The sequence below is a fragment of the Amblyomma maculatum genome, chromosome 4 (assembly GCF_055883805.1).
Source record: "Amblyomma maculatum isolate TAMU_Amacu chromosome 4, ASM5588380v1, whole genome shotgun sequence".
Lineage (NCBI taxonomy): Eukaryota > Metazoa > Arthropoda > Arachnida > Ixodida > Ixodidae > Amblyomma > Amblyomma maculatum.
Window position 1 is genome coordinate 112,890,273 of NC_139347.1, and position 21,747 is coordinate 112,912,019.

Here is a 21,747-nt window from a genome sequence, read left to right on the forward strand (position 1 = left end):
ATCGTGTGAAATAGTGGGACGAGTGAGACGGAGAATTATAACCTGCGGATATTTATTTTTTGCTACTGATAAACACATACAATAAGATTTACTATGAGACGCAGCACTGATTATGATGATTTAGCAATATCCATGTCAAACAAAACACAGAGCAACATTCAGTACTAACGATGACAACGAATAAGGCAAGGTGACATTTCATTACAAGCGTGAGTCAAGTTTTCTATCTTTAGCGTCTGATATTAAAATATTAAAAACAAACGCCAAACGTGGCCCACCTGGATGAAGCCTGTTGTATTGCCCCGCTAAAGAAAACAATATGCGTAATAGGACCACCTGTACACGCGTGGACCAAGTGGCGAATCAGAGGCTAGTCATCCCGCAAGCACTGTTGGCGATATCATGCTGTAATTCGGTAAACGGTAAACAAAACAGACTGTTTCGTTCGAAATTTGTCGTAATTATTTGAAAAATATATTCCACATGTTTTTTGTAAACCCTTCCACTCTGCTGTGGTGGAGTGGTTAAGATGCCGGAGTACTGTGCCGAAGCACCCGGGTTCGATCCCAACCGCTGGCGGCTGCATTTTGAAGGATGCGAAAAGGAGTGGGGTCCATGTGCTATGCGATGTCAGTGCGCGTAAAGATCGCCAGCTGGTTGAAATTACTCCGCAGCTCTACACTACGGCTCTTTTTTCTCTCTAGCATTTTCACTCCCGCTTTTCTTCTCCTTTACGGCGCGGTACAGGTGTCCACAGAAGAGGTGCGGCTCTTAGGCCTCCTTTCCTGTCGTGTGGACCAATTATTATTACTATTGCTATTAAATATATTTCAAAACTTGAATTTGAGTAATGTTAAAAAAGGGTTACTTGATTCGTTCGCAAAATATCACATATTGGAGCTCTTGGAACAACCCAAAAATGGTGAATAATCACTTATCCATATATTTGAAATTGTATGGACAGATCCAATAATCACTCCGCAGCACTCAATTGTAGAGAGTGTGAGTGTTGACGTACCTTGCTTAGTAATTCTGGAAGAGTAGCAATGGGAGAGTATTGCTAATTACTACTCCTGTAACTAAGCCACACACAATGGCACTTTCGGGGTACAAGTGTCCCTGTACATCTGCACAGAGGCGTGTGCAACAATCACAACTGAAATATATACGGAGATGGCGTGCTGAGTCGTTACACACTTTTGCGTTGATCTCCTCATAGTAGCGGCTCTTCGTCTCGACCTCGAATTCCTACCACTTTCAAGGACTTCTATAGTGCACACAGCTTGGAAGTCGGGACACGGCGCTGTTTTCAAAATTCGTTCGCTAATCCATTCGTAACAAGGTAATATTAGAATAGCAATGAAGCGAAACTCTACATTTACGCGGGAAAGAACGGTGTAGTTTATTAAAACGCCTTTTCACAAGAGAACATCATCAGTTTCATCTTGGCGTTGATCGTGGGAAGAAATGGTACTAATGAATCTGTCTTCTTGTTTCTCTCCAGAGCTGCAGTGGAAGCAGTAGGTGCCCACCTCCCTGCAAATGCCCAAAAGTTGGACGAAAAATCTGCTACGGATGAAACATTACGAGCATGTGGATGGAAAATTAACATAAAATAAATTCCACCTCCTTATGCTTATCTGCTTTTTTTTTACAATACTCTTTCGTGACTGACAATAAACAAATTACGATCATAATACACACTGAACAATCCAGATATCAACCTACTGTACCTACTTTACTATCCGGGTCGAAATAAATACTCTCGGATAGTCCGTATCTCCTTCGGATACTTACCAGTCAAGAGCGAACAAGCAGTTTCTTCCGTATACATCCCAACATTCATACACAGGGAAAAGAGGTGTTGGGAAGGCTGCATTGACGTCGGCTCTCAACAAATCATGCCATCACCGTGTTAAAAAAAGTTTTCTAACCCAGACTGAGGCTTCTGGAGGCAGGGTATCATGAGTATTTGCAGCGTAGCATAATAGAAAGCAATTTCCTATCCATCAAGCGGAGGATTCGAAAAGAAAACCTTACTCGAAGAAACAAGTGGTCAATGGTTACATATACGCATTGCTTCACCCATAATGTGATAAAGATTGCCCAAAGACACGGCATGCGAGTTATTCCAACGGCACCAAGCAGAACTAAAGGGATGTATGTGTTGCCAACCAGGACTTCAACTCTGGATGCAAAACTTCGCACCGGACTAGGTACTCTAAGTGTATTCAGGGGGTTGTCTATTAGATTCGCTTGCATTGTGGAAAGAAATATATTGTAAAGACAGGAAGATGTCTCAATGACAGGATTAAAAAGCACGCTATGGCAATCTCTCAAGTCTGGCACTAATCTCGCGCTGCACTGCAAAGACTGCGTTGGTTCTAGAGACCAAAAATGTCTGGTTGACCTTCACAATGTTAAGGTTATGAAAATGATAAAGGATAAGTTAGAAAGGGAAGTTTATGAAGCATATGCAATATGTGACTTGAGAGACCAATGTGTCAGTATGCCATCAGTGGTTTTGCTGAAGAAGGAAATAGAATTTTCGCGCACACCGGCAGGATGTTAAAGACAATGAAGAAGCAGACTGTAGACGTGAAGTGAAGGGAGAAGATATGCGGTTTCTTGTCGATATAGTTGTCAGTGCAGCGTTGTCCTTGTGTTTGTGCGTGCTTCTTATGCTTTTTGTTGTAACCTGCTCGGCTTCCTTCTTCCAAGAGATGTCTGACCAACTAGCTAAGCATTCGGCTCTATTCATCATCATCATCATTATCAGCTTGATTATACCCACTGCGGGGCGAAGGCCTCTCCAATATTTCTCCACTTAACCCGGTTCTGTGCTAGCTGCATCCACTTGACCCCTGCGAGCTTCTTAATCTCATCCGCCCACCTAACTTTCTGCCGCCCCCTGCTACGCTTTCCTTCCCTTGGAATCCAGTTTGTTACCCTCAGCGACCATCGGTTATCCTCTCTTCGCAATACATGTCCTGCCCATGTCCATTTCTTCTTCTTAATTTCTACTAGAATGTCGGTACCTTGAGTTATTTCTCTGACCCACTCTGTACGCTTTCTATCTGTTAATGTTACCCCTACCATTTTCGTAGGGGTAAGATGCAACTGTTGTATACTTTCCTCTTGAGCCATACCGGTAAGCTGCTAGTCATAATCTTCGAGTGCTTGCCAAATGCGCTCCATCTCAATGTTATTCTTGTTATTTCCTTTTCATGGTCCGGATCTGCGGTTACTACCTGTCCTAAGTAGACATATTCTCCTACTACTTGCAGTGTTTCGCTACCTAATGTAAACTGCTGTTCCTCACCGAGGCTGTTGAACATTACCTTAGTCTTCTGCATATTGAATTTCAAGCCTACCTTTCTACTTTTCCTGTCTAGGTCATCAATCATTATTTGCAGTTCATCTCCCGAATTGATTTGCAAGGCAATGTCATCAGCAAATCGCAGATTACTGAGGTATTCTCCATCTACCCTTATCCCTAACTGCTCCCATTCGAAGTCTCTGAATACTTCTTCTAAACAAGCTGTGAATAGTACTGGGGAGATTGTGTCTCCTTGCCTAACACCTTTCTTTATGGGAATTTTGTTAATTTCTTTATGCAGATCTATGGTTGCTGTGCAGCCGCTATATATATCTCCCAGCACTTTCACGTACGGCTCGTCTAACCCCTGATTTCGCAATGCCTGCATCACCGCCGAGGTTTCAACTGAGTCAAATGCTTTTTCGTAATCAATGAATGCTATGTATAAGGGCTGGTTATATTCCGAGCATTTTTCTATCACCTGACTGATGGTATGGATATGATCGATAGTAGAGTACGGTTTCCGAAACCCTGCTTGATCCTTTGCTTGATTGCAGTCTAAGGTTGTCCTGATTCTATTAGCGATTACCTTAGTAAATACCTTATACGTAACAGACAGTAAGCTGATTGGTCTGTAATTTTTAAGGTCCTTAGAGTCCCCTTTCTTGTGAATGAGGATAATGTTTGCATTCTTCCATGGTTCCGGTACCGTCGATGACACCAGGCACTGCGTATACAGGGTGGCCAGTTTTTCTAGCACGATATCCCCCCCGTTCTTCAGCAAATTTGTAGTTATCTGATCCTCTCCAGCTGATTTCCCCCTTTTCATAGTTTCTAGTGCTTTCTCGACCTCGTCCTTCGTCACTGGTTGAACGTCTGACTGTTTTTCCCTACCGCCAATCTCATTGCGGTCCCGTCTACTTTGGCTACTGTGGAGATCTGCGTAGAACTCCTCGGCTACTTTGACTATCTTTTCCATATTAGTGATGACGTTGCCCGCCTTGTCCCTTATCGCATACATCTGGTTTTTTCCTATGCCCAATTTCTTCTTTACCGCTTTAAGGCTTCCCCCGTTCTTTGCAGCATGCTCAATTTTCTCCATGTTATACTTCCTTATATCGGCCACCTTGAGCTTATTGATTAGCTTTGATATCTCAGCCAATTCGATCTGGTCTGCTGGATTGGAAGCTTTCATACTCTGACGTTTCTTAATCAAATCTTTCGTCTCCTTAGACAGCTTACCGGTATCCTCTCTAACTCCTATCGCCTATTTCTACCGCGCGCTCAGGAATGATATCTCTGAAATTATTGTCCCTTGCCTCTACGGTAATGTCGCCATCCTCAGTTAGAGCTGAATACCTATTCTGTAGCGAGATCCTGAACTCTTCTGCCCTCCCCTAACCGCTAATTCGTTGATGGGTTTCTTTCTTACTAATCTGTTAAGTTCCTTCTTCAGATTTATGCTAATTCGGAACCTCACCATCCTGTGGTCACGGCATCGCACTTTCCCGATTACCTCTACATCTTGCATAATGGCGGGGGTTGAACATATTATGAAGTCGATTTCATTTTTAGTCTCTCCGTTAGGACTTTTCCATGTCCATTTCCGGTTCTTCCGTTTGTTGAAGAAGGTATTCATGATTCGTAAGTTATTGCGCTCTGCAAACTCAACTAGTAACTCCCCCCTGCTATTGCTAGAACCAATGCCATAGTCACCTACTGCCTTGTCGCCTGCCTGTTTTTTCCCTACCTTGGCATTGAAGTCGCCCATTAGTACAGTATACTGCGTCTTTACTTTTCGCATTGCCGATTCTACATCTTCATAGAAGCTTTCAACTGCCTGGTCATCATAACTACATGTAGGTGCATAGGCCTGTACAATGTTCAGCTTATACCGCTTATTAAGCCTAATTACGATGCCTGCAACCCTCTCATTAATACTATAGAATTCATCTACATTACCCGCTATATACTTATTGACAAGGAAACCTACTCCTAGTTGTCGCCTCTCTGGTAAACCTCGATAACACAGTACATGCCCATCCTTCAGGATGGTATATGCCTCATTCGGCCTCCTAACCTCACTAAGCCCTATGACGTCCCATTTCATACCCTCTAGTTCCTCTAACAGCACTGCTAAACTAGCTTCACTAGCTAGGGTTCTAGCATTAAACGTTGGCAGGGTCAGTTTCCAATGGCGGCCTGTCCAGCGGAGCCAGGCTTTCTTAGCACCCCCTGCTGCGTCACAGGTCTGACCGCCGCCGTGGTCAGTTGTTCCGCAGCCGCTGGTGACTGAGGGCCGGGGTTTTGTGGAGCTTACCATAGGAGGTTGCTGCCAATTACTGCACCAGTGTGGCCAACTCCTATTACTCCGGCTCTATTACTGCCGTGTTAACTTTCTTGTAGAATCGAAACATTTCCGTTCGTAACTGGTTATAATTGTATGTCCTTTACTTTCGAAATTCTTGTTGCTACTTCCAATTATGTCTTCCTATCTAGATAATAATATTTTAAATCTCACTGTTCTAAAAAGAAGTAATCCCCAGTACCACCCTCAATGATCGCTGTCAGTGAACCTGATTTCCTCAAATCTATAATCTGAGTTCTTCAGTGTGGCATCTAAGAAACTGTAATCACCGCCTGGCCATGGCCAATCTTCCTTGATGGTATACCTTGATGGTAGGAAATGATCCGGGCGGTATAGCTATACCCTCAGATTTGTAGATGCACGGTACGCTATTGTAGCCACACATGCCCCGACTTTACAAAACGGTTGGAAAAACCTAACATCATATTAAACCATACATAAGCGGACATCGAATACGTGTAAAATAAAGAACGATAAGATTAGCATGCGTGCAAACCAGTTCCGTTAGTCTTGAGGGTCAAGCTGGTACATGTTCGACGCACTGGCTTCTGTATGCAAACAAGGCCACAATACATGAAAACTTATCATCTAAGCGCCCACCATTTTTAAATCGGTTCTGAAGTTGTCTGAATATCTTGTTACTTTCTACCCATGCTTACATCTTTATTTCACGGCCTGTATGTACAACCTGTGTATAACAGGTGTTATGGTAATCGTCTTGCAGAATTTAATGGTACATCCTTTCTCCTTTACCTTTAAAAATCAAATTAATTTTGCTCTGCCGCCAGCTCTCCGGATTATTCGTTTTGACTGTTTCCAAAGCTTTTAACAACTTTTTCTTACTTCTTGGACCAAGTTCATTAATCAGCTTGATCGGAATTCCATCAATTCCCGTAGATGTATTTTTAGGAACATCTTTTTCTGCATTTTTTCAGTTTAGATTGGTCACTTCTAAGCTCCTTTGTATTCTGCTATCTTGTGTTGCTTTCTGATCAGCGAAGATTACCCTATCGTCGCTCATAAATGACTCGGCTATAACTGATGTAATCTAGTTCACTGCGTTGTCTCCCTTTAAACAATTTCCCTTGTTATCTTGAGTCCAATCCTGCTTTCTTTGATTATTTTTACCGAGCCAGCTTATATGATTCCAGAATTTTCTTGGCCTGCCTCTAGTGGCATCGCATATGTCAGCCATCCAGCGATCGGTGGACTGCTTTATTTTAATTTGCACGAGGGCCTTTACATCAAGCTTAATTTTTCGATAATATTCCCCATTTTTGGTCGATTTCCTCCTGAGATACCTGTGCTTCCTTTGCCATTTGGTGTTCCCTTGAAACCGCCCGTCGTTGTTCAATAGCTTCCCTGATTTCCTTATTCCACCAGCTCCGTGGCTTCCTCTTTCCATTCCAGTGGTTTGCTACATTAACCTCCTTAATTCTTCTCCTTATCAGTAGTTCTACCTGTTCATAATCCCAGTTTTTGCCTGGGGCTTTTCTCTATTGCTTCCTCAATGTCTGCTACTATCTGTGCTATTTGATCGTCATTTGATTTGCATTTACTTTTCATCTAAGTTTAATCTCTTCATCAAGGGCCACATCTGCAGACTAATACGTTTATGATCACTTCCCAGACTACACTTTCTTTCCTCGTCTATTTGCATTTTTATCACCATGTTATAAGTTACCTGCGACATCAGACTGTAGTCAATGGTCGTCTGCCTGTTGCGGAATTCTCACGTGATTTGTTTCTCGCATCTTTTTTTTCTATTTACAATGCCTAGGTCGTGTTGTTTACAGAAATCTAGCATTAGATTCCCGTTATAATCTGTGCATCCATCCAGATCGTCGATGTGGCCGTTCATGTCCCCCAGTAGAATAATATCGGCCCAGTCTCCAAACTGGCTTATATCGTCACTGCAATCCTTGTTTTCTTGCCTGCATTGGCGTCCTGTTCCTAAATAAACTCCCCTAGCCATGTCCTTATGCCGGCAATTGTTCCTGATACTCAGATATGTTCTTTGCAAGATGATTTTATTCTTTGCAAATTTATTCCTTGGTCTATCAACATACCTATTCCTCCCCCTTTTTTTTCGTTCTCGTTCTGTTGCACCCTTCCAAGAAGTAGCCTCTAATAAACGGCGGATCTTCTAGATCATTGAGATAAGCCTCGCATAGAGCGTACACTCCTATTTTGTCATCCTTCAACTGCTGTTCTATCTCTAATCATTTCACTCTTTTTCTACCTCCTTGCATGTTTATGCAGATGATCCTAGTGCTAAATCTCTTTTTTGTACTTTTCTTTCTCGACCTCCTCCTTGCCATTTTTGGGGGCTCGGCCGCCTCCCTTTTTACGCTTTCTTCTGCTTCACTTCCAACTAGCCTGTCCACGGACCCCTCGCCGACCCCCTTAAAAAGCTACAGCCCTGCCTACTAGGCGCCAGACGATCCCTTCTCTCACTGTTCTTTTAAAATGGATGCCGTCTCATTGAAAAACCCTACCAAAACCTGCTTTATGCACCTCCCTGTTTACCTCAACCACTTCGAAACGCTTCTCCAGGCTTAACTTCCTTACGTCCTGATTAACTGTCACCACGTCCTTTACAAGCTTTCCATTCGTTCCTAGCACCTCCGGTACTGTGCATACAACTATCTGCGCTTGCTATGTTATCGCTCAATCTTTCCATCACTCCTGCAGCGTCATCATTTAGGACATCTTTCAGTCCCCGGCAACTATCACCCTATTGCGCTCTGCGGAATTTTTCGACAGCCTATTTTTACTCTCTTTTAGCACTGCGCTCATTGTCATCCCTGGGAAGGTTCCAACTAACACTCGCATATTACCCTTTACAGGTGCCATGATATCTATCCTGCACCTGCTCATGTCCGAATCCCCAGCGATAAGCACCTGGGCATTCTCTCTCTCCTTCCCAACTGTTAGCTCCTGCTTTCGGGTATCTGTGTCCATCTCTCTGGGATTTTCATTTTTCCTTACTTCTTCCTTTTTTCCCGACTTCTTAGCAGCTGCTTCAAAATAACTCTGTCGGTTCGACTCCGCTTGACCTACTTTGCTTATGCCTTCCATGCCAGTGCTGGCCCCAGTCACGTGGCCTGCACTGGAATGTCCGTCCTCGTTTCATCCAATGGTAATGTTGGCCATATTTTTTTCCATTTGAGGAAGCTGTCCCAGCAGTTTCTGATTTTCTGCTCTTACTAAACTTAATTCATTTTCTAAGGCCTCCACACAAAACATAAAACCGCTCGTTTCTAGCTCACATCTATCTAGGCGAGCACTCAGCGCGCAAAATCGGCACAAAACGTCACTGCCTTTCGCTTCCACTCCCGAGTCGAAACGCGTTTCCTTGAGAATACCCTGCGCCTTATACTGCGTACACTTTACCTTGTTTTGATGGCACAACTTAAGCATATATCAACTTAACTATTTCTACAACGAATTCTGAGAATATAAAGACTGCAAAGGAAAGACACAAAAAATGACTAGCAAACACGCGTTAAAAGAAATTCTGCGAATGTCAATAGCCTAGAAAAAACAATAATTATCTAACAATATAGTTAAAGAATGAAAGTCGATAAAAACCTGGCTGCCAGCACGAAGACCAGGCCGCTAGGACAAAAAGCTAAAATTTATTCTTTAGGATGCACCTAACCTAACTAGCTAAAAACGAAATGAAGTAAATAAAAAAAAGAACCCGTCAATTTAACGAATTCGGAAGCTCCTGTTGTCGCCAGTCCGTCCATTACCGGTAGGCACGTGCAATCGAAGCAGCGATGGCTGTCAACTCCGACATTTGAGCGCAGCTCGTCAGCTACTTGACCATTTTGATAGATTGAGGCAAATATGCCGGGCAGGACATGTATGTAAAATTACAGACCTATTTTATTTTTCACATATATTCCTTCAAGAAACGCTCTCCTGAGGCCGACACAAATTTCACAGCATCCTGCACAGGGAGCGTTCCCTGGCTGCTGTCACGTGTCCTACGTTACATGACGTCACAGTTAGATCGAGCGCGCTAGGTCGCAGCGGTGGTGCTTCAGCGGCGGGAGTGCAAGTGTCCTCTGATTCTACACTGCGCGTAAAACGCAGCATAGGGAAAAGCTCAAGCTGGGACTTTTTGTAACAGACTGTAACTAACCTTTCTCCACCGGGTGCTCCAATTAACGATTCTAGTGTAGGTTGCTTTTATGCTTTTCTTTTTGCGTGCACTCGTGACGGGGCACAAGGACGTCTCGACCACTTGGTACCACTGATTCTACTTTCTGAGATGAAATCAACCATGCGTGTATGTTGCGGCGCTGGTTATGCGCCCGTTTTTATGTTTGTTTTTTTTTAATTTCAGGCTCCTTCATTAAAATATTGTCAACATGGTTCCAGGTCGAAGAAATCGTCAACCTCAACCGTCACATAAATTATATAAAAATACAATTTTAAGTACAACGGAAACAGTTTGCACGCTTAACGGGTTAATTCTGTTTTCTGCCTCGCGAGCTGAACACTGCATTGCTAATTCAATAAACGAAACGATGCCGCATCAAATGTATTTAAATTGAGAGCTCCAGGAAAGCTCACGTAATGCACTTTTAAATGTTGCAGCAAACATTTCTCAACAGTTCACGCTGATTGCCCCAGCATCCCATACTGAAGTCATCATTATAGATGGTCTTTTTGAGTAAATCATCTCTATAAATGTTTTCACGATATGCCAATGTATATGCCGGCTATTGAGCTATCTGTTTTCTAGCAAGCAGAGTTATTGTAAAACCGCCCTAGGACACGGACAGATATAGAGACAAACGCACATTGCGCTGAACTGACGATAAATGTTTATCCATGAAGTGTTTCTTTTTACAGGAAAAGGCAAATAAAAAGTCGGCAAAGAGTCCCACCACTGTCCTGAAACATCACCCTCTCCCTTCCAAAAATGACCTTTCCTTCGCTTAAAGTGTTGGATAAGTGCTGCTTACAAAGAATATGGTATTTTTACTGCCCTGATAATTCTTATTGCTATTTGGTCTCAGATTCGGCATATTCCATCTTTTGGAAGCACGGTTCCCACAGGCAGTCCTGACAATGGTCGACAAGATTCCTGTTCCTTTTCTGCTCTGAAGTTTTCTTGTGCTCACGGATACAATCATTTAAACAGCGTCCCGTTCGACCAGCGTATGTCTGTCCGCATATCGGCGGAATCCTATAGAAAACTGCTTCCCTCTGTCCACACTCTGTCCGTGTTCTAGCGCTGTTTTAAAATGATGTACAACCCACTCACCAAACGAGCTACTCTTCTTAAGTATAGTTACATTGTAAATTAAGCGATATGCAATAAATGAGACAATGCTAGCAAATTACGTCAAATATCTCGAACACAACCTGTATTCACCGCCAGACTCGAAATATAAACGTCATAAAGGTTTGTAGGCAACACAAAATAGCAGTCAGTAAAGCAGAAATTTGGGCAAGCTGTGAAGTATTCATTTCACTCACATTGAACGAAGACGAGTGTGCAGCGGTGGCGTAGCGGTAGAACATCCACCTCGCATGGAAGAGGACCGGGTTTCAAATCCCAGTGCCGCGCAATTCTCCACCGGATTAAAAAAGAAAAAAGAAAAAAAAAAACTCCACGTGTCGATGGAATTGGATAAACAGGTTTGGGGTGCGACCTGATGCCGGTAAACACCTCCAGCAACGCACTCCCTCACCAGAACAGGAGTTGGCCGCCCTGGTGTAGTTCTCATGATAAGCTCCACAAAACCCCGGCCCTCAGTCACCAGCGGCTGCGGAACAACTGACCACGGCGGCGTCAAACTTGTGCCGCAGCAGGGAGTGCTCAGAATCTCTGGCTCCGCTGGACAGGCCGCCATTGGAAACTGACCCTGGCAACGTTTAACGCTAGAACCTTAGCTAGTGAAGCTAGTTTAACAGTGCTGTTAGAGGAATTAGAGGATATGAAATGGGATGTTATAGAACTTAGTGAGGTTAGGAGGCCGAATGTGGCATATACTGTACTGAAGTATGGGCATGTTATGTGTTATCGAGGTTTACCAGAGAGGCGACAACTAGGAGTAGGTTTCCTTGTCATTAAGTATATAGCGGATAATATAGATGAATTCTATAGTAATAATGAGAGGGTGGCAGGCCTCGTAATAAGGCTTAATAAGCGGTTTAAACTGAAGGCTGTACAGGCCTATGTACCTACATATAGTTATGATGACCAGGCAGTTGAAACCTTCTACGAAGATGTAGAATCGCCCATGGGAAAAGTAAAGACGCAGTATACTGTACTACTGGGCGACTTCAATGTGAAGGTAGGGAAAAAGCAGGCAGGAGACCAGATAGTAGGTGACTATGGCATTGCTTCTAGGAATAGCAGGGGGGAGTTACTAATTCAGTTTGCAGAGCGCAATAACTTACGAATCATGAATACTTTCTTTAGCAAACGGAAGAACCGGAAATCGACAAGGAAAAGTCCTAACGGGGAGACTGAAAATGAAATCGACTTCATAATGTGTTCAACCCCCGCCATTATGCAAGATGTAGAAGTAATTGGGAAAGTGCGATGCAGTGACCACAGGATGGTGAGGTCCCGAATTAGCCTAAATCTGAAGAAAGAACGCAACAGATTAGTAAGAAAGAAACCCATCAACGAATTAGCGGTGATGGGGAGGGCAGAAGAGTTCAGGATCTTGCCACAGAATAGGTATTCAGCTCTAACCGAGGATGGCCAAATTACCCTAGAAGCAATGAACAATAATTTCAGAGATACCATTACTGAGTGCGCGGTACAAGTAGGCGGTAGGATAGTTAGAGAGGATACCGGTAAGCTGGCTAAGGAGATAAAAGATTTGATTAAGAAACGCCATATTATGAAAGCTTCCAATCCAGCAGACCAGATCGAATTTGCCGAGATATCAAAGCGAATCAATAAGCGGAAGGTGGCCGATATAACGAAGTATAAAATGGAGCTAACTTAGCATGCTGTCAAGAACGGGGGAAGCTTAAAGCGGTAAAGAAAAAATTGGGCATAGGCAATAACCAGATGTGTGCGATAAGGGACAAGGCGGGCAACGTCATCACGAATATGGACAAGATAGTCAAAATAGCTGATTAGTTCTATATAGATCTCCACAGTAGCCAAAGTAGTCAGGACCGTAATGAGATTAGCGGTAGGGAGAAACAGTCAGACGTTCCACCAGTGACGAATGGTGAGGTCAAAAAAGCACCAAAACTAGGAAAAGGGGAAAATCAGCTGAAGAGGATCAGATAACTACTGATTTGCTGAAGGACGGGGGGGATATTGTGCTAGAAAAACTGGCCACCCTGTATACGCAGTGCCTGGTGTCATCGACGGTACCGGAACCATGGAAGAATGCAAACATTATCCTGATTCACAAGAAAGGGGACTCTAAGGACCTTAAACATTACAGACCAATCTGCTTACTGTCTGTTACGTATAAGGTATTTACTAAAGTTATCGCTAATAGAATCAGGAGAACCTTAGACTGCAAACAAGCAAAGGATCAAGCAGGCATTCGGAAACGGTACTCTACTATCAGTCCTATCCATACCCACGGCCGGTCTCGAGGGAGAGAGCGCGAGCTCTTTCTTACGGCCTTCTCAGTCGCCGCGGGAACAATGGGAACTTTTCTCCTTGAGTTACGCTCTCCGCCACCGCAAGGGGCGCAACCTGCTCACTGTTCGCTCCGCGTCTGCTTCAGCGGCGGCGGGTGGCTTTTGCCTGGTTTCGCGCTGTCGCTCGCTAGTTTCGTGGTGAGTGCAGCACCGAAATTAAAGAGCACAAAAGGTAGATGCTGCAGCGGCATGTCGTCAACGTACCACACGTGAACGGATATAAAAAGCACTGTCGTTCAGCAAACGTTCGGCAAGCATGGCATACATTGCGGCGCGGTAGCTACTTTTGTCCATTTTAATCCGAATTTTCCCCAAGCCTGTACAAGAATAGGAACAAAAAGAAAACTGAATGAGCAGTGATCACATCGAAGCTTCTTCAAGGCTAACATGACAGCAAAACCGTCTTTCAGCGCTAGATGCGAAACCATTCATGTAGCACCGAAGATGAAAATAATTTCATAAAAATGTAATATAAATTGCAAAATGCTTTCCTGATATAAAGTATTAGTATAACAGTCAAAGTAAACGTTGTTGGGTTGAGTTTTAAATGTTGTTACAATTCATATATTAGGCAATGTGTGGTATTAAAAACATTATTTTAACTTTGCAAATAAACATCGTTTTAATGAAAGTTTTACATATTATGCTTATTATAAAAACAAAGAGGTTTGATATTCATGACACCACTTGTGCTCGAAGTGGTAAAAAAAGGCCTATAAATGATGAAGGTGATACTCGATGCAGTGACTTACAAATGAGTTCACCTGCTATATCGAAAGTATCCAAGAAACTTCTAAAGCGTTAAATAAGGACTCTCTCAATAAGACTCATTTTAAGCCTTATATAGCGACCCATTGAGGCTCTCTTCGGGAAAGTAAGGTTAATGTGCGGAAGGGAATGACATATGCTAGATGCGAGGGCCGTAACAGCTAGCGGCACATGACTACATTGTCAAGACGGACGTTTGAAGCTGAGAGTAAAATCAAGGCACTGAAGGAAGTGATGGCATCTCCTACCATCCCATTTCCCACTGTCACGTATATATATTCCGGTTCACCTTACGTCGCTGGATATACCGTTTATTTAATCAACTTAGGGTGTGACGCTTGCGCTAGTCTTCTTGAAACTAGCGAAAGAAGCAGCCCCATGTAGTACGCTCTTCTACGAGGACAATATTCTAGTGGACTGCATTATCCGAAACCAGAGCTTGTTGCCCAATTGAATAGGCTTTTTTTTTTTTCGAAAAAGCTGCCGTGCACTTCAAATGTTCTCGAAGTAATTATGATCCTGATTCTGCATTTCAGAACTCAACACTGAGTTTCCCGAAAGGAATTGACAACAGCTATATGTTATTAGGTCGGCTTCTGTGATATTTGAAAAATTTCTCAGAATTCTTCTTCTCAATTATTTATACAAGGAAAGGGACAGAGAAGACCGCAAAAGGCCAACTACTGATGTGCACAAGCCGTGCAGGAAGATTTTCAGCCTGAATTTTCTAGACGCAAGTCGCATTTTGATGAATTCATGAATATATAGTGCAATGTGTAACTTTGAAGGACAACTTTTTTATTGTTTGCCGCTCTTTTCGATTTTGCTTAACTGTTTATGCCCATTTCCTTGATTAAAGGTAGTCGCGAGACTACCTATACATCTTCGGTCTTTCAACCGACTGATATGTTTTGAACAAAGCTAGAACAGCCCACTCCACGAGACAAGTGAAATTTTTACTATATGAGTAAATATTTGTTCTTTACTCTGAATCTTAGACGCGCCATAAATGTTTGCCGGTGCCTCTTCTGATCTAAACGAAGACGTGGCGGTTGACAGTTCACCATGCACTCACGTCAGGTCGCGCTACACCTGCTTAAAACATTCAAAGGCAGATTGCTTAGCTTGGTAAATTTATTTTTGTAAAAAACTTAGGTGTAAAAATTGTTGAAGTGTACCCGAAGCTTAATTCGACCGTGCACGGCCGCACTGACGAAGGAGCGCGCGTGAGCGGATTGTTGACTGTATTTTATTCCTCGTACACGATAAATGTTAGATGCTGACGACGGACATTGTATAAACCATACGGGGCGAAATGTCAGGACTTGCCGGTTGCAACTGACTCGGGCGAAGCTAAAAGTGAGCGCGCGTTTCCCTTGCGCGTGAACGGCTGTAGCGGAGGAGCAGCAGTGGGGCGGTGGCGGCCCCACCGAGGCGCGTCGGGCGGAAGAAACACACCCCATTGGAGAGGCCGTAAGGGAAGAGCAGCGCTCTCTCCCTCGAGACTGGCAGTGCCATACCATCAATCACGTGATAAAAAAATTCTCGGAATATAACCAGCCCTTATACATTGCATTCATTGATTACGAAAACGCATTTGACCCAGTTGAAACCTCGGCGGTGATGCAGGCAATGCGAAATCAGGGGGTAGACGAGCCGTACGTGAAAGTGCTGGAAGATATATATAGTGGCTGCACAGCAACCATAGTTCTGCACAAAGAAAGTAAAAAAATTCCCATAAAAAAAGGTGTTACTCAAGGAGACAGAATCTCCCCAGTACTATTCACAGCTTGCTTAGAGGAAATATTCAGAGACTTGGAATGGGAGCAGTTAGGGATAAGGATATATGAAGAATACCTCAGTTATCTGCGATTTGCTGATGACATTGCCTTGCTAAGCAACTCGGGGGATGAACTGCAAATAATGATTGATGACCTAGAGAGGAAAAGTAGAAAGTTAGGCTTGAAAATCAATATGCAAAAGACTGAGGTATTGTTCAACAGCCTCGGGAAGGAAGAGCAGTTTACATTAGGTAGCGAAATACTGGGAGTAGTAGGCGAATATGACTACTTAGGACAGGTAGTAACCGCAGATTCGGACCATGAAAAGGAAATAACAAGAAGAATAAGATTGGGATGGAGCGCATTTGGCAAGCACTCGCAGATTATGACTAGCAGCTTACCGGTATCGCTCAAGAGGAAAGTATACAACAGTTGCGTCTTGCCTGTACTCACCTATGGGGTTGAAACGTGGAGGCTAACCAAGAGAGTTCTACTTAAGTTGAGGACAACCCAGAGGGCTATGGAACGAAAAATGGTAGGGGCAACATTAAGAGATAGGAAACGTGCAGAGGGGGTCAGAGAAATAACTCAAGTTACCGACATTCTTGTGGAGATTAAGAAGAATAAATGGACATGGGCAGGACATGTAGTGCGAAGAGAGGATAACCAATGGTCGCTGAGGGTAACAAACTGGATTCCAAGGGAAGGAAAGCGTAGCAGGGGGCGCAGAAAGTTAGGTGGGCGGATGAGATTAAGAAGTTCGCAGGGGTCAAGAGTATACAGCTAGCACAGAACCAGGTTATGTGGAGAAATATGGGAGAGGCCTTCGCCCTGTAGTGGGTATAGTCATACTGATGATGATGATCTGACGCAGGCATGTAAACGACGAAGTTGTTTCCAACTGGAAGTTTACTTCTGCGACCCATTATCCTTTCTCTTAGGCTTTAAATATTACGGAGCAGGTCGCCATGATATGTGATGAACGAGGTCAGGGTACTTGTCGCAGACCTGTACTGCCTGTATTCCTTTACTTCGCTACTACACTTTAGCCTTGCAGGAGGGCACGAGCAAGCGCTGGGCGGTTAACTTTGGCTGTTTCCGTCTTTGGCAAGGCGTCCAGAAAGAATACACCTCCATACAGTTGCTTGTGGATGGCGAGGTTGCCTGTATAAAAGAGAAAGGGAATTAATGTCCCACTCAACATGAACAACACCATGTGATATCGAACGAAGGCTTTTTACTCATTTTCATCACCACGTTAACCGCAATTTCTTATGATTCGGAACTATAACCAGTAAGCAACATTCGCACCAAGAAACTAAAATCATGTGCGCGCTTTCAACTTTGAAATATAGAGAGCGTTAAGAAGTGAATTTGCAAGCAATATCTTCAAAAATTATTGCATGCCTTCCAATTCGAAGAATAACACCAAGAATCATTAGGCATCGAGAGCTATTGAAGTCGATGCAGTAGACGCTGCCGGAAGGCCGAAATTTCAAAAACATGGTGCTGCAATGACTATGTGACCCCGTTTGTTATCTTGCTAAAGGAAGAAATGGGAGTCACGCTGGCATATTGGCAAGGGAATCAGGATCTATGCCGCGATATGAAGGTTGCACAGACCTACGTGCCTAAATCATGATGCCGAGGCAGTCTAAAGTATCAAAGAATATGTAGAATCGACAATGGGAAACTAAAAACGGGCAGAATATATTATTGGCGACGTCAATGCTAAGGAATGCAAAAAGCAGGCTATAGAGATCAGTAAGCAGGCGAATATAGCATTGACTCTAGGAATAGTAGGAAACAGTTAGTTGAGCTCGTAGAGCGCAATAGGCCAAAAATCGAGATTACCTTCCTCAGTGAATGAAAGCAAAGAAAGTGGGCATAGAAAAGTCCCAACGGTGATACAAGGACGGAAATTCACATTGTGCCATTGTGAATTTCCGTCTGACGTGACATTGTGCAGGGTGTAGAAGAGACTGGAAATGTTGGATGCAGTGATCACAGGATGCCGAGGTATTGAACTTGGTTAGATTTGAAGAGGGAACGATGCAGATTAGTAACGAATACGTCCATTAACGAATCAGCGATGAGGGAATGTAGAGTAATGTGGGATATCGGTACGGAATAGATATTCAGCTTTAACCGAGTGGGAAGGCCTCAGCGCAGAAGCAATGAATGATATCTTCAGAGATATCATTGTTTAGTGCGAGGTAGAAGTAGGTGATAGGCCACTTACGGAGGATACCTGCAAACTGTCTAGAGAGGTCAAAGTATTAAAGCCTACAAACATACAGGAAAGAACAGGTCGACAAAATATAATCAATATGGGCTTTGTTCAACATAAGAAAGTATAACATGGAGAAAATCGAGAATGCTCTAAGGAATGGTTGTAGCCTTAAAGCGGTGAAGACACAATTAGGCATGAGCAGAAATGAAATATATGTGCTATGGGACAATTCTGGAAATATCAGCACTAGTATTCACAAGATATTATAGGTGACGCGTTCTGTACTGATATATACAGTAGCCGAAGTATTCAGGAGAATAATGATACTGGCAGTAGTGAAGAGCCGCCAGACGTTCCATCAGTGATGAAGTACGAGCTTAAAAAACGCGTACAACCCATGAAAAGCAGGAAAGCAGCTGCGGAAAATCTGGTAGCAAAATGATTTGTTGACCGTGCTGGAACCGGCCCTCCTGGCAATGGCTTGTGTCATTGACGGTAACAAAATCGTGGAAGAACGCAAATATTTTAATTCATAAAAAGGTGACGCTGAAAATTTGAAATATTATAGACCAATCAGCTCGCTGTTTGTTAGGAAGAAGCAATTTTCCAAGGTGATCGCTAATATAATCAGGACAACATAGACTTCAATCAACCAACAGACCAAGCAGGCTTTCGGAAAGGGCGCTCTACCATCACTCTTATCGATACTGTTAACCAGGTGATAGAACAATGCTCCTAATATAGCCTCCGAAAATTGTTAAGGGGTGGCAAGCTGATGTAAATAAGGATGAGAGGGATGGTGATCGATGACCTTGAGATGATTTTAATGAATTATGGCGGCCTTAGCACGAGCGCTTCTGCCGGCGCCACTGCTCGCTTCTTCCTTGTCCGTGACATTATCCGGAAACAACGAGCAATCGTCCAGATCGTATACGAGGAACTTTTCGATGTCCATGAGATGCATGGCATGAGGATGGGCGTGACTGGATGGCTGAAGAAGAGGAGAAAGAAGAAAGAAGGCTACGGCTTGCCGCCACAATGATTCTCGGATAAAGTCTGGACTAGGACGCTTTCGGGCCACAGGCCGCCTAGATCTGATGGCCGAAGCCCAGACACGCTCCGCATGGCATGAGGAGAAGAGGTCATGTATTCTTGTCGCGCGGCGTCTTGGCTCGTTGGCGTCTTTGCTCGGTATATCTGGTCACTGGGGTCATATGGTCGTTCGGCTCCCTTGTTGGGCCTTGTGGTCGTGTGGGTGGCCTCGTCTCGGATCAGTCTCTGCTTTGTCGTGTATTGCGGTCGGGGTTAGCTCGCGTCGAGTCCGGCAGGCTGGGAACCCGCCATGCGATGCCTCCTAGTCCTTTTGCTGACGGCTGAAGACGTAGGGCGCCGAAGCGCCCGGCTTGTACGAGGAGTTATGATGACCCACCTAGCACCTCTATCAAAACGATTTTGGGTGGCACGACGATGAGCACAAAGAACAGAGAACGGAAGGGTGGTGTCCGATGGCCATGAGATGATTTTAATGAAATGCAGTGGGTCTAGCGAGGGTGCTCCTTACCGCTCCACTGCCCGCTTCTTCCTCCTCTGTAACAACATAACCATCACTTGTACATTCCATCTATTCATTACGAGAAATCATTAACTAAGGTGAAACCTCGGCACTCATGTAGGCATTGCGAAATCAGTGTACATGAGTCGTTTGTGAAAGTACTGGTAGATCTATAGTGTTTGTACAGCAGCTAATACTCAGCATAGTCAAAGTAATAATATTACTATAAAGAAAGGTGTTAGGCAAGGAGACACGATCTCACCAGTACTATTCACAGCTGGCATAGAGGAAGTATTTAGAATTAGAATGGGAGCAGTTAGGGATGAGGGTCGGGGGAGAATACCTCTGTAATATGTGATTCACTAATTGCGAAGTCACTCCGGGAATGAATTGCAGAGAATAAGTGATGCCCAAGAGAGAAATGAACATAACACTAAGCCTATAATCAAATTCGCAGGACTAAAGTAACCTTCAACAGCTCAAAGAAAGAGTAGAAGTTTGCAATAAGTAGCGAAGCGCTAGCACTGGTAAAAGTATATATATATATATATATATATATATATATATATATATATATATATATATATATATATATATATATATATATATATATATATATATATATATATATATATATATATATACATATATATATATGCGAGAACATTTAACGTACTTGGCCGCTTAAAAAATTATCGAGCGAAGTGTACGCTTCATTTAAAGAAACATTTTATTGGACTCGACGTTTCGACCAGAAGCTGGCCTTCATCAGGAGTGCGAATGCAAGCGATGGGGGTAGGTTCTATATGCAAAGAGTGGAAAAAGAAACAGGTGGCGCAGAGGCGGGCAATGGCATTGTAGTGGCGGGTGGGGTAAAAAGCAGGTGCAGGCGGGGAGTGAAAGAAATTGCAGGTGGGGAGTGCGAAAAAAAAGACGGCACATGGAAGGAAGCACAGTAATAGGTATGACCACAGGCGACAAAAGCAGGAATTGTGTGACCTTCATCGTGTGTATAGTGGGGGAGGCTGACATGCCTTTGGGCCACCTGCAGTAAGCTTGACTTGGCCGTTTTGGGTGTGTTTGAGGAAGGAATTTACGGGGTAACTGAACTTCAAAGTTCACTTACCCCGTAAATTCCTACCTCTACCCAACTACAGGACTGAAATCTGGAGTCAAACGAAAAGCGTTCTAGATAAGTTGAGGACAACGGAGAGTGCTACGGATCGGAAGTATTAGATGTAACGTTAAACTATAGGAAGGATGCAGTTAGTGGAAGTGTAAAATAAATTGGGATGGACAGGGCATGTAATGCGAAGAGACTATAATGGATAGTCGAAAAGGGTAACAATTTCGATTCCAAGAGAACGAAGCGTAGCAAAATCGGTAGAAAGTCAGGTGGGGGATGAGTTTAAAAGTTCGCAGGGGTAAATTGGGCGCAGCTTGCACAGGAGAGGGTTAATTAGCAGAACATGGGAGAGGCATTCGCGCAGAAATATGTAGTCCTGCGGTTGATGATAAATATTTAGCAACTAAAGAAATGCTAGACTCCCAAAACTGGAATTCAAAACCCTTTGACCCTCGAAAATATAGCAGCGCGATTGTAGTAGGTTGTAACTGTTAGCTTTCATGACAGCGCAAAAATTGGTGCGCAGTGGAATGGCGCTAGAGGTTTCATTTCTCTTTCGGTAACGAAAAGAGCCTGACGAGAATACTTTATTGGTTATGTGCACTCGCGAGTCTAGATGGCATGGTGAATTTGGCAGTAGGCGCCAACATGCTAAACGCTTTTCATATGCGCGAAGGAGATGGAATAGAACACAGGGAACCCATAACAACCCCGTTTGAAGCTTCGCTGCCGCGAATTTCGAAGAGCACGACTCTAAGGACTGATCTTGAAGTGTGCAGGACATTTACAGATATCACTTTAAACATCTTGGGTCATTACTTTTTAACATACGTCCTGATCAAAGTACCATGACCGAGGCCAAAATTTGATACAGCATTTCCAACATACCAGGTGGAACCTGACGTCAATGAACATGTTTTGGGGAACCTTTAAAATGACGCTATTTTGCGAAAATC

The 21,747-nt window shown here is 43.5% G+C and overlaps 1 protein-coding gene across 6 annotated transcripts in view; it reads right to left on the minus strand.

Annotated features, from left to right (window-relative positions):
* Positions 1 to 1,388: 1,388 nt before the first annotated feature.
* The window catches only part of LOC146191967 (putative 4-coumarate--CoA ligase 3), a 64,187-nt gene continuing 43,828 nt past the window's right edge, over positions 1,389 to 21,747 (minus strand). For 4 of the 6 annotated variants that reach the window (XM_084602355.1, XM_084602351.1, XM_084602353.1 and 1 more), the window contains one exon: positions 16,758 to 17,044. In XM_084602355.1, coding sequence (XP_084458481.1) covers positions 16,926 to 17,044 — 119 coding nt within the window. In that variant the 3' untranslated portion in view covers positions 16,758 to 16,925. Of the gene's footprint in view, positions 1,537 to 16,757; positions 17,045 to 21,747 lie in introns of those variants that run through there. The other 2 variants (XM_084602352.1, XM_084602356.1) reach the window with 2 other exon arrangements.